Source organism: Stegodyphus dumicola, chromosome 6 (assembly GCF_044657685.1).
Source record: "Stegodyphus dumicola isolate Sdum_Otavi_A_Nest chromosome 6, ASM4465768v1".
In the NCBI taxonomy this organism is placed as follows: Eukaryota; Metazoa; Arthropoda; class Arachnida; order Araneae; family Eresidae; genus Stegodyphus; species Stegodyphus dumicola.
Genome location: NC_140773.1, coordinates 136,691,861 through 136,706,222, shown reverse-complemented (window position 1 = coordinate 136,706,222; position 14,362 = coordinate 136,691,861). Strand labels below are relative to the sequence as shown.

General features: G+C 32.7%; 1 protein-coding gene across 1 annotated transcript in view; it reads right to left on the bottom strand.

Annotated features, from left to right (window-relative positions):
• Positions 1 to 14,362, bottom strand: part of LOC118190113 (uncharacterized) — a 120,918-nt gene that overhangs the window by 58,254 nt on the left and 48,302 nt on the right. Inside the window, exons 19-25 of the mRNA XM_035360805.2 lie at positions 13,853 to 13,970; positions 11,511 to 11,611; positions 11,360 to 11,431; positions 9,119 to 9,225; positions 5,609 to 5,681; positions 1,536 to 1,631; positions 376 to 534 (exon numbers count right to left, since the gene is read on the bottom strand). Of these exons, the coding sequence (XP_035216696.1) occupies positions 376 to 534; positions 1,536 to 1,631; positions 5,609 to 5,681; positions 9,119 to 9,225; positions 11,360 to 11,431; positions 11,511 to 11,611; positions 13,853 to 13,970 (726 nt within the window). The remainder of the gene's footprint in view (positions 1 to 375; positions 535 to 1,535; positions 1,632 to 5,608; positions 5,682 to 9,118; positions 9,226 to 11,359; positions 11,432 to 11,510; positions 11,612 to 13,852; positions 13,971 to 14,362) is intronic.

The following is a 14,362-nucleotide window of genomic DNA, read 5'->3' as shown; positions in this document are numbered from 1 at the left end:
AGATTCAATTATCGGTTATTTTGAACACAGCAAAGCCCAAAAGGGCTATCTGCCTAACGTAAGGGGTGCCTTAGTTTCTTTCTAAGGGAAACTAGCTTGCATTCCTGTTTCACATCAGGAAAACCAAGCAAACCGAGCAGCTGAACTGCCAGTATTCGAATCTTGATTCAGAAGAATTTTAATAATAGTAATATTTGGGAAGTAATATTCGGGACTGAACAAACTATCAGTAATATTTGGGAAGTATATCAGTATATTTGATTTTTTTCTTTTATAAATCTTATGCGAATTTTTAAATTAATGTTAAAACGTGGTTGAATTTTACCAAAATATTTCAGTCTATTTATATTTATCATAATAACATGTTTTGCTTACCCTTAACAACCCAAACAGAGAAGAAGGCTTTGCTGTATCTCCATACTTTTCTTTGCATGCTTGGAACATTTCTTCATCACGTATTATTCTACCGAAAAAGGCTATCATAGAAGCTTGGGAGAAGTAATCCATATTTTCAGATTCCTGACCACGAAACATCTAAATACAGTTTTAGTATAAAAATGCATAATTAGAGCTTTTAGTAAGTAAACGAAATACAAGTAAACTTGGAAATTACTCAGGCGATTCAAACGAAAACCTTAGAAGTGCAGAAAATTTGCAAAACATTGCGTGCGCGACTGATTTGTACCTTGGCAGGAGTTGTTATCTTTATGTTTTCAAGAATGACCTACACTTAACAACTTTATGCTTTACTATGAAGATGGAAACAGAAGGAGTGCAAATATGGCGGCCCATTGACGACATCCGTCGTCAACCTGAAGCAAGAAGATCGAGTAAGGAATGGTGCCGTAGCTCACTGCTAGATGCAAATGGGTTAATTTTGAAATATTGCATAGAAAAAGTAATTTCAGTTACATATTCATCTTGTGCAGGTCTGCTTCAAAGTCTCCTTCGCTTTTCAAACAGAAGTAAATGACAAAGGCTTCTGACTTCAAGTGTATTGTTACTGCACGAGAATACTGACCGCATACTACCCGATTAATAGTTGCGATAATCCAGAATATGAAATCTTGAAAGTCTCGAGCACCAAATTCCTACAGTTAACTTTTAAGTATTTGGACAGCTCAAAGAGGGGATGGCAGATAAGGAATTTTAAAGAGACGGAGAAATGAAAATCTTGGTACACGAGGTATCCATGCACTTCCGAAGCAATAGAATGCGCACATTGAATGGGTATTGTGCCCAAAATTTATAATTTTCTTTATTTTCTCAAAAACATTTAAGGTTTTGATTTGAATCATCTTCGTGTATCTTAATATGAAGGCTTTATAAAATAAGATGATCCACAACTCAATAAACGCTTAACAATACAAAAATGAATTGCTATAAATATATTACATTTCATTAACATATAATAAGGTGAATGCATAATCCGATATACTTATAAAATAAAAAAACTTATGACTTCTTAACACATATTTTTTCATGTGATATGCTATTAAAATATAAATTATAAAATGAAGGGAACTTAATCTTACGTCTGTGACACCGAACATGCCATGATTGTAAGCCACCATCATACCGCTGTAAAAATATTGGCACCGAACTGGAGGAATCCATGGGGTAACTTCATTCTTTAAATCAAATTAAAAAAAAATGGTAATTAAAAATATTGCAGAATTCTAACGAAAAGAATCTATTCTTATAAATATACATTCATGACATACTGAGAGCAGTAAAATGTTATGTGATATAATTCTGCATATATGCAGAAATATATATATATATATTCTGCATATATATATATATATATATGCAGAAATATATATATATATATTCTGCATATATATGCAGAAAACCTTACATTGTATTTTTTGTATACAACTTAACGCACTTTTACTAGTAAAAGTGCGTTAAGTTGTATACAAAAAAATACAATGTAAGGTTTTTCTCCCTTCTTGCCGTGTGCCTTCGTGGTGTAATTGGAAACACGTCCAGCTAGCAATCAGGAGATCTAGAGTTTAAATTTCGGCGACCGCATTGCACATCTTTGATATTTTTCGGTTAAAAAAACTCTACAGAATCTACAATGTATATGAATAAAATTTGAAACTTTTTATGAGTTTTTTAGTTTGCTCTTGAGATACATAAATTATTTTTTGCCTGTGTCTATATGGCAAATATAAGCTTTGAATTTTACATAAAATGTTTTTATTTTAAATAAAGCATATTTTAGGGTTATAATTATCAAGCTCATATTTAAAAAAATAATACTCTTGTGATGTTTTAATAGGAAAACCTCAAGAATTCATGACCCTATTTAGCTAGAAGCGCTGTTTGAAAACTTTATTTTCGTTTGAGTATGATACTTTAGAATTAAAAAATATATAAAATATTACAAGACGGGTTCTGTTTTTACGTTTATGTACAACTAATGATAGCAATCAAATATCTATACTTACTATTGCTTCATGACATGATTCAGATGAATGTTTTAAATTTTGTAGGCTTTTATGTAACATATTCATCTTAAAGATCTAAAGGATTGGAAAAAGGACTGATTCTATGTATCCTAAATTCTTATAATTATAGCACTGAGATATATCAACCTTTATATTAAGACCCTTTCAGAAAAATACATAACTGCGCCGTCCGGATCCATCTAGTGGCTAGCGCTGTCGCCTGTCATATCATTAGGTTTGAGTTCCAATCCTGTAAAAAGCTTAGATGAAGGGAACTTTCAAGGCTTCGGGTAAGCCGAAGCCTTGGAAGCTTGGGAAAGGCTTTAAGCGTACATTATCTCTGCGGATGGGGGCACTTAAAAATGCTGGCGAACAGGATTCCTTGTGGAAAGATTTGATGGTAGAGGGAGATTAGTCGAAGATCCTAAGATCTGTCCCTCTTCCATCAAAATTCGATAAAACATCTCTGCTCTCATAGATGTAAAGTCAGTCAGTCGTCCTCCGTGGTGCACTTTGAGCAGTATTCTTGGTAATGATTAGTATTGGCCATTCTTGTCGATGGCATTAAGTTGGAAGTCTCTGGTCATTTGAAGAGTCAACAAACAATACATCACTCCCGCAGTCTTTAAAAATTTTCAAAACTCTTTAGTAGAACTTATATTTTGACTTTATTACTTTGAGATCACCTTCATTTTAAACTACAGCTGGTTATTTGAAAACCAGAACTTGATTAAACATTACAGTTTAATAATCTCACTATATATGGATTCAAAGTAGAAATCCAAAGATTGATACATTTTTCTTACAAAATACATTTAACAGAATCTTGCCTTTGTCTCTTCGAATGTGAATCTTGCCTCTTCGAGGAATTTCAGCTACAGCTGACGAGAGACGGGAAACACCATTATTCTACCAAAAGGTTAAGTGGCATGCTCTCGCGTCCCGTCATATCTAACGCTAGGAGATACATCCAATAACACTGCAAGATATTGTTGCCATTGTGGCTCAGGAGACATAATTACATAATTTATATAATTATTACATTATTCAAATCGCCAAATATATTCAAATATATTATTCAATCGCTTTTCAGCGACATTAAAATCGCTTTTCAGCAGAACATACACTTGCGACAGTACACATTACAATTTCACTTTACAAAGACAACACATTAGAAATTTTATAGAAATTTACAAACGTATACTGCGGTACATCCAGATACAGTAGTAGTACAGAGAGTTAAACTGCTAGAAACAAACTGAGTGAATATTAGATTCTTATTCTAGGTACTGCTCCTATCAACCTCCGCCAAAAAACGAGGCATATGTCGGCTACGTATTTTGCAAGCTTGTCGATAATCTGGGCGATCCTTGCTACCAGATGACGTTGTTTTACTATAAACTTGGTCTTATCCTTTATACCTATTGGAGAACTCGTCCGAAGTTTCGAGTTTCCTTATGAAAAAATGCTTAATTCTTCTAACGGTTTTGTAAATCATACATTTGCTTAAATACGGACATAATTTAATATTCTCACGTGTCGTTAATTACACATCTCATTTCGTTAATTACACGTCTTGTGGCTTAAAATGAAATTTTTCCTGCAAGCCAAGTGGGTATTTTCTGTGTAGAAACGATTAGAGTTACCGAGCCTGGAATTATTTGTGCCTTCATCGGAATAAGAGTCACCAATTTTTAACTACATTGCGTGACATTACGCATTTACTCAGGAAAAGAGAATACGGGGAAACACAGTAATTTCTTATAACCTCAATGCAAAGTAAGGAAAACTTGCTTTGCTTTACCGTTTATTGCACTGCATTTCCACAAATATCACCTTATTACTAAAACAGTTTAAGTTGCATAAGACTAAAGACGGACCACATTCGTTTTGAGAAACTTGTTTTCGTGTTTTCTGTATTAAAATTAAATAACAATAAACATTATTTTTTTTCAGCGTTAAATAAAACGTTTCGTAAAGTGAAGTTAAATTTTGTTGTCTCTAAATAGGAAACTTAACAGTGAAATACAAATCCTTGAATTTTTACTTTTACTATTTGTAAAAAATTAATGATTTTAATCAAAAACTAAAGCAAGGTATAAAAATTTTTAAATGGGAAACTAAAAACATATAAATGAAAATAACATGTAGATAGGTTAAGAGCAAACCCTTTTATTATTTTGCAGGTAAGATTAATAGGTAGGTTAGGTAAGATTAACAGATTAAGACAAAGTTCACGAGCGCTGTCTTCTTAAGGGGAATTCATGGAGGACATAATAAAAGAAACTGGTTCGTAGTCATGTTATACACAGAGAAAAACACGAAAACTCCCATGCAGCAGCTGTTTCACCTTAATTCGTACTCACATAGAACTACTAGTGTTTAGTGATTTTACAGCCCAGCAGATGATAAACCAAGGTCGATAAGGATAGGATTTAAATAATCGATAACTTTTGTAATAACTTTTGTAACTAGTCCAAATAACTGAAAATTTACTGCATTTCATGTAAAATATATTCTACGCTGTTTCGTCTACGTCATCAGAATATGTAAATTAGAGGATTTTTAAAAGAACTAAGAGCCAAAGTTTAAAAGAGAGAAAATCGGGAATGCCAGCCGTCCCTAAAGAAATTATCAGATTGGATCCTACGTAGGCGATAGTTCTACCAATCAACGGGTTTGCTTTTATCTTTGAATATTAAGTTGTACGTGAATTTAACCGAGCCTTGTACCAGCATATGAGCTTAAACATTTGAAATGTACATAAAGTGAATTCATTATTCTTTGCTACTTGCGTGAGATGCGGAAGTAAGTTTGTGTTATTAGTTTAATTCTATACTTCGAGATGAAGAAACAAATACATTTTTTGCTTTTATTTTTTAATATTCATTTAGTGTTTTGATGCCTTTAGTTATATCCAGGAAAAAAAATTCAAATTAGATTAACTTTAAAAGTTATATTTAACTTTTTAGTCTACCAGGTAGTAATATTTAGATTAAACGAAGCTGATTTGGATCTTATATGTTCAGATTCGAAGTTTTTTCCTATAGTTAAGTCACGAAGATTGCTACTTAATAGTCAGGGGTTTGACAATAGAATTTTAAGCTATATATTACCACTTAATTCTGATAATTTTATACAATACTTACATAGAATGCTAAGGTGAGCACTTTATAGAAATATTCCATTCCCAAAGGTGACAATGCTCCTGGTATGACTTCTCTAATTATGAAACAGATTTTTAATTAGCATTTTTAGTCAAAATAACTTAGCTTCCATAATAATATTGACATCTTTACAAATTCTAGCTTATCAAATCAACCATTTTTTTTTTTTTTTTTTTTTTTTTAATTGTCAGATCAGTTTTCCGAAAATCACATTCTTATTCTTTTAATGCTTAGCAAGCTTGTAAATTTGAAGTTTTTTGTAATCTATCCAATGGTAGACATACAATAAATTAAAGTTCACATTTTAACTGCTAATTATATTAAAAGAATAATATATGTATCAGTTCAAAGCAAGTTTGCTTATGCATACAAGCATTTGATGTAATTTCTGTAAATTAGAAATTGGTCATACCTTTAACATCGTTATTCATATCATCTCTAAATACTTCTCTATAGCGTTTACTCTTATTAAGAACCAATATGCATTGAGTGGATTTGTTTATTTAATACTGTAAATGAATTTTATAGCCAAAAACAATCACCGAAAGTTATAAATAATTTCAGAAGATATTTCTGAATGTTCTTATACACCTCTACTTAATTAGCTCTTATGTAGCTCTACTTAATAGCAAATTGAATTTACGTTATGAAGGCCAAGATGATGAATGTGCTATATAGAGCTTCGATCTCGAGGTGATCAAATTTAACTCCTATGATAGAAAACTTAACTACAACCATGATAGAAAAACTAGTATTTAGTGATCTTACAGCCCAGCAGATGATAAACCAGCCAGCAGATGATCAAATTTAACTACAATCATGATAGAAAACACCCTAGTCTTAACCTTCCAAACACAATGGAAAGCGAACGATCAGCGCAGCTAATTTTTCTCTTAAAATTTATTAGTTGAAATGTAGCACGCAGAGATGCAAATTAAAATTATGCGTATTCAACAAGAATACACATGATTAGAATCAAGAATGGGCGAGCTTTACCAGCAGGATTATACTTTTAATTCTTTCAACACGTTTTGTGACCGCCTTGGTACTCCCTGTTTTTCTTACCTTCTACCGAGACAAAGTATATTGCAAAATTCGAAGAATTAGTACTAAAAACAATACAGCTCTTCCAAATTACCGGCAGATAAGATATTCCTCTGCCACCAGAAATGCGCAAAAACAAAATGCTCTCTTGCAACCAGAATTAAATTTAAAAAAAAAAAAACAGCAGTCGAAGACGCATCACATTTTACTGAACCTCTTACGCACCTTGTTAAAACGATAGCCGTAAAAATTATCGAGAAACCAAATCTTGATAATGCTAACATCCCTAAAAACCAGTTTCAATAATTAGAAGGTGCGCCAGATTTAGAGAATATAATGCTTTTTTTACACACACATAATTGAAGAGGATAGGTCCTATTCAGTCTTGGCAAAAACAAAAGTTTTTCAAGTTAACTACAGCAAATGGAGCAGATTACGTACCCCTCCATACTTCTTAATTGACAATAAAATGTAATACAAATCGTTCAACCTCAAATATTAACATCCCACTAAACTTATTAGAAAGCTTTTTTTTAATCCAATATTCTAACCAAGGTCATACAGACTGCAGCTGAGGCTCTTAGATTTTCCGTCTACAGAATTTTACCACTCAAGAGATTCAAGAATAAGATTCCAATGCCTTTATCTTAAATTCAAATCCTTAATGAAAGCGTATGAAGTGTATATACAACGTCACAGAGCTTCTAGGAAAAGAAGTCAAGATTGAAACTTCCAGAGGCTTATCTCAATGCTGGCGTTGACAGGGCTTTACTCATGGTTTTGAAGTTTGCGATCTACCTCAGAAGTGTCTCCGTTGTGCTGATCCTTACCAAGCTAAAGGTTGTCATAAATCGTAAGAGATGCACCCTTGAGATGTACCAATTTGGAGGATCTCATGGTGCAAATTGGAAACCTTATCAACACTTCTCTAAATGAAGATCTAACAACAACTTAAACGGAAGTCCTAAGACCAAGTCTAGCTTGACCTTTGATCCCTCAAACAATTCATCGCCTGCCAAAATTAATACATCCAGATCGTCTTATGTAATCACCAATACAAGCAGTGTTTGTTTCGAAGTTTCTTACTTCAGTGATCTTACAAGTATGCAACTGGTCGCTATACCTTTTGTGCAAAATTCATCGGTACTCACAAGAATACTTCTAACTAAATTGCATGAGCGTCCTTTTGTCTGTTAACAAATTTCTAACCAGCTTATATTAAAGAGCATAATCTTCTCTTAGAGGTTACAAAATGTTTTGCCTCATCTGCGAGTGTCTCCGTCTTCAGTTTCCTGATTTTCTCAACCACTAAAATTCAGTACTTTTAAAGGCTTGAATTTCCTTAAACTCTTTCTAGAACGCTAATGGCATTATGCCGAAGCTCCACGAACTCACAGATTATGTGTCTAAGAAGGGCTTTAATATTTTAAATGTTCAAGATACCAAACCTAAAGTAGTGAGTTTCCAGTATTGCAAACTACAATTTTATCATAATGACAGACAAACTGTCGGTCTTCAAAAATAGCTCATGAAATACTCCATCCGGTTTTTTTCGGAGCAGGATAAATAATCTTAACTTCATCAGGATTCAAACCACGTAACCTTCCACTTACTAGCTAGACGTACCCACCTATTAATGATTAGCAGAGACACCACCTAACCTCTTTTCTCGCGTCACTGTATATCTTATAGTGTTAGATATGCTGGGACATGCATACACAGAAATAGGCGAAAGTTTTTGGGATTACTGGGGCAGGCTTGAAATCTAGTCAACCAAGCCAGGACATGTTCACCACATTTTATTTGGCTGCTACTGTAACTGATATAAGTATTTTGTATCAGAAAACACAAAACAAAATCAGTTGTCTTCAAACCAAGATTCGAATTAAAAATTTGTACACAATAGTTTTCCTTAAAACAAAGTATGAAACGTTGGCACATTGTGTTAAAGTTCATAAACACAACACGTTTCACAGTACACAATTAACATATGTAATAACCTTAGAAACAATTGTGTAGCACGATATCATCTTTTTATGTTAATATTTAAACACAATTAACATATGTAATAACCTTAGAAACAATTGTGTAGCACGATATCATCTTTTTATGTTAATATTTAAACACAATTAACATATGTAATAACCTTAGAAACAATTGTGTAGCACGATATCATCTTTTTATGTTAATATTTAAACTATCACGTATAAATATAAAACAGACAAATAGATTATCAATAAATTTAGTTACACTCTACCTGGAAAGAAAAAACAAGTAATCCGTATAACTAGAATTCCAGGTAATTGGAAAGGAAACATTAGAGTTTCTTCTGTGATTGTCGTAAATAATTACATCAAGACAGGGTTAAAAATGTATATAATAGTGCAATGTACATAAAAGCATAGTAAAAAGATACAATCGGGTGACGTTTGAAACCCATTTACTTACCCAACATTACACACAGAAAAGAAATCATTCTCGATTCGAAGGGGATTATCGAATTCGTGTTCTATTTCAAATGACGTCTCATTTGTGCCACTGGTAACAGGACGAGACTAAAAATAATGGAGACAAAATAACGATAAAAAACAATCTAGATTTCCAAAAAAAGACAAAACTATACATGCATAGTATTAGCTTCAAAGAATAATGTAAATAACTCATTGATTATATTAAAATACTTCAGAAAAAAGAAGAATTCGTTAGAAAACATCAGGGTATTTAAGTCAGACATAAATAAAATAGCAAAAGGTTCCTATAACTAGTCGTTTTAGCTGTATGAAACCGAAAAAAATGAATAACTAGTAATGTTCAAAGCTTTTGTATATTAGAAGTTTCTGAGACTCTTTAGGGAATAAAAATACTGCCCAGTCAATGTAAGCAGGTAATAAATCTCATGGGGCTTTGAGTAAGTTCCATGTTCTACCCTCTTTCATCACTAACGAAGATTTGCTTTCTTAATGGTGCTAGAATTCCCATTGCATGTTTAATTTGGCTCGAAAAGGATACAAGAGCATGATATAGTATAACTTTAGAGATTACACATGTTAACACATGACATAAATGATATGCCTACTCTCTGCTTCCCTTAGTGAAGAAGGAATCTCATGGTGTTAGGTGTTAGATTAGGAATTCCATGGTGTTAGGAATTTCGTGGTTAGGAATTTCATGGTGTTAGGTGTTAGATTAGGAATTTCATGGTTCATTAGGAATTCTCCTTAGGAATTTCATCGTGTTAATGCAATTATGAAGGCATGTAAAAATTTAAAAAGAAATAAAAACAAAAAAAATTTCAATTTGATGATTTAATCCCTGTAAAAACTTGTCTCCATCCCTTTTGCATTAATGTTCAGTATTTTCATATGAACAGAATGCTCCTTGAAAACTTTTGAATCGAATTATGTCATCATTCTCCGAAATTCGTCCTTATACAGTCAAAATGGCAAATCTTTACGAGGGAAGAAAAACAGAAAAGTCTCAGTATGCCAGATCTGGAAAGAGAAATTCAGCGGGAGCTCTCAAAATTTCCTTTTGCCAAAACGACTACATCTTCGGAATATCATCGCTTGATATACCGTAGCGGTGAAGCAAAATGTTTGTTTATTTACTCAGCTGAGGATTATTTATTTTCTTTCTTTTTTTTTTTTTTTGGACAAATGCCCTATTTCAGCAAGCAGCTTAAAAACGTCGGAGTAAAACTTGTCATTGGATGCCCTACAGTTATGAATTCTTAGTGATAGATCCTCTGCGTTTCTACGAAGTAATTCCTTGGATTATTGTGAGGCCCTTGTTTTTTATGTTCTATTAAGAGTCCCATTTTTAATGGAAAAGTGCTCGGTAGACAGACCCAGAGATCTCCTACAACCCTTTAACGCAACTACATGAGGAACTTTCCGCTCGACAGTTTAAAAGCCTCCAATGCCTGAAAGGCACCATAGATTTACAAACATCGACACCCTCTTCGAGATTCAAACCCAGGCTCAGCGGCAGCCCACAAGGCTAAGCGTTATACCAATTAGGGTTACAGTCTTACGTTTAATATTCCTCGGTCTCTCTGATCTTGGCTTGGAAAATTAAGAATCCTTCCCTGTGAGACGTGTTGCTTTGGCTCAAGATAGTTATAAACACCCAAAGTTTCCATCCCTGTAATTTGAATAACGGATGTCTGCAAACGTAATGCTGGATTTATAATATAAATACAAATAGAGACTGCTTATTCAAAGCCTGTCAGACACTAATTACTCTCTCAAAAAGCTGTTGGACTAATCTAGTCTTAACTGCTACTGCAACTGAAGTAAACTTTCAAACTTGGATTCTAATTGGTCTAATATCCATTGCTTTTTGTTTGCCAGTTACATTTATTTTAATCCATTTTTTCGTACCAACATTCTTTCACATATTTTTAATCTACGTTTATCTTTTATCTTCATCTATCCCTGTATAGTGAGAGGGTAAGCCACGTATTAGATATTTTGTGCACGTTTAGAAATTTCTAATACTCATCTTAAATTTATCGATTTTTATTTCCTAGTTTATTTTTATTAAATAAGAATCTCAATTTTTAGTTTATTTTTTCAATTATGAATATGTATTTTAGTATTAAACTGTATTAGCTACATTACATTTTAACTGTACTTTTTTATTCATTTCTCATTAGTTAAGAATTAGTAGTTTATTTTTTATACTCACTTGAAACAGGTATATATTGTTGTTCTGGACACCCCATTCTATATCTCTATGCGAACGATAATATCTTTCAACCTATGTATTGAAAAGCGGCTGATTAGTGTAAGGAAATTTATTTTATATAACAGATAACTTTTGATCCAAATACCCTTACTTCAATTCCGAGATATCCCAGTCGCATAATCAGTTCCTGTGACAAGCAGCATTTTGTTTTTTCATTTTCGGAAACATTTGCCAAAGCAGTGCCTTCTCCAACTAATTTGAAATAAGGTATGTTATACCATATAATGGTAAACAGATAGTTCTATTCAGTTGAAAAAGAAGCATAAATTTTTATACAAGTAGAGATTTGAGATTCAAAGAATAACATAGAAACATTTTCTGAGTTCCGACAATTTTGGTGGTTAGGTCTCATTTGTGATAGTACTGATCTCGATAATCATTTCATTTTATATGAAGTAAATTATTACGAAGAAGATGTGATAATTCGTAAATTATTACGAATTAAATAATAATTTTTAAACATCCTATTTTAGCTTACAGCAAAAGTTAAGGGGAAAATATACATCTATTCACAAATTTATTTTTAAGAATTTTGAATAATTTAGCTAGAATGACTGAACAATCCAATTTAGGAACTAAGAATTGTGTGTATTAATTTGCAGTTAATTAAAATGCAAGAAAGCAAGCTAATGATCTTTAAATGTATTTTATTTTATTACTTTCAATAACAATTTATACTTAAATCTTACAGCAAATAAATGAATTTGTATGTTTATTCCGGTAAATTTAATGTGCAATGAAAAGTTGTATATTTTAAATGAGAATTTATCGATGTTGCGAGTACAATTTGCATAAAAATGCTTCTATCTGTTAAACTTAACAATACAGAATGTTATTTTCTTGAACGGTTTCTTCATTTTTTAGTTACTGCATTATCGAAAAATTCACTATCTTTAAGGTAATACAGAAAAAATGAAATCGCTTGAATGCATGAGATGGAAATTCAACGCTTACCAGAAATCTGTCAAACAATCCTTAGACAACTGTCACGAAATTTTCAGAACTGAACAAAATTAAGTAAACAAAATAGCAGATGTAAATTATGGCATTTGCTATCATATGCAATCCCCAGAACAAGGCGTATAAATTGTGCGTGCTTCTGCAATAGTTTGAAAAATGCGAATGCACTGCATAACACAGAGTACTGTTATTGCTTGAGCAGAGTAATGCAGAGTACGGTATGTTCGATCGCTAACAAGTGATACTGCGAAGTGGAAATTACATTGTATTATAACATCCATTATACGAGTACTTAGGAATCTTACGCTAACGAGCTCTAAAAAGACTCTAGAAGAATTATCTTTAAGTCCTATGATGCAAACAAAAGTCAGAGATACGGTGAATAAAACTCTTTTATTCAAACACAAAGAGCCTCACAGACGGCCCAACTTGGAATTACACAAACCAACACTTCTGGCTTAATTTAAAAAGTAATACTGAACTAAAATTAAATGTAGTTAAATTAGCCTAACGGCTCACAGGATAAAGTAACGCTCATGAAGGCTCTGGTTTGTAGAAAACCGCCGAGACAAACCGACGGCTAGAAGCACTGACCACCACAGAATCAAACTGCTATTTAGTCACGGTAACAACGTGGCGTCAAGTAGGCAGAACACGTTTTAAATTGAACTTGAGAAACCTTCACTTAAATAGCACTTCTTTCACTTAAAGAAACGCTCGCTATCTTATTTACATTCTGGCATGAAAAGAGTGGGTAAAAAGGAGGTTGGCAGAAAATTTCTTTAACACAAAATTAAACTAGTAATCAAAAATAAGTAGATAAATCCTCACAATACGATTAGCCAGTCCTCATATTGTAATACGCGATAATTAACCAAATGTTTGTAACGCTAATACAGAGGTAACAGCTGTATGGCTGTTGTTTGCCTTGTCACAGCAGCAAAACGCTTAGCATTGACTGTCCGAAAATAGAAGACAATGCTGAATAAATTGGGGCAAATAGCGATTGTTCTTCAGACAGAAGATACAGTGTAACACGAAGTGACACGAACTCCCAACATAATGCATCAAATTCTAAAGGCGCATGACAAGGGACAAGTTGATAATAGAATGCCTAAAATCGCACAGATAAATTATGTTTTCAGGGCATTCCACTTTTTATGCCTTGTTATAAGGTTTGCAGATGATTGCAAAATGCCATACACTACGTTGTTTCATTCACATTCTTAATCATCTCTGAAGTCTTGTACTGATTATTGCAGAGAGGTCAGATAGCTTTCCTTATTACACAATAACTGTGGGAGATAGCTCAATGAAATTGTAGCCTAAATTTTCATTCTTTAAATTTTTGAATAATTGTGGTTAAATTGCAGTCTGATTAATATTGCATAAAGTTTATTAAACCAAATTTACTTTGTGTGTCATGAAAATGTGAAGTTATTTCCAATGAAATCTATTTTAAAAGTACTTTACCTTTCATAATTATTTTACGACTCTTTGCTCCAATAATTATGTCCTTCATATGCAAATGATCTTCAGAATCTCTTTGTAATTCAATAGTATCAGGTTCTTCTGAGCCGGATACTACAGACTAAAAAACACAATAAATGAAATCTTAATCTCAAATGTAAAAACCATATTTTTGAATGTATGAATAAAAGAAAGCTTGTTCTGAATAGTCAGTAATAACACTGTTCATTATCACCTTACTAGGAAACGTAATTATTCTTGAACTTAGTATTGAATCTTTGTAAAGTGTTTTTTATACTGAAAGCTAAGTATTTGGCCGTCATTTGATTTTCACTGCCATTGCAATTTTAAAAAATTAGACTTTTTACATTGCTTAATATTGTCCCTTATGCTAATTTTATTCTGCAAAAATACTGCCGTCGTACATTTCTCGTTATTGGAAACTGCTTAGGATTTTACCGATTGCTATCAAATTTGTTTTGAATCTAATGGGTTCACTAGGACTTTGAGTTA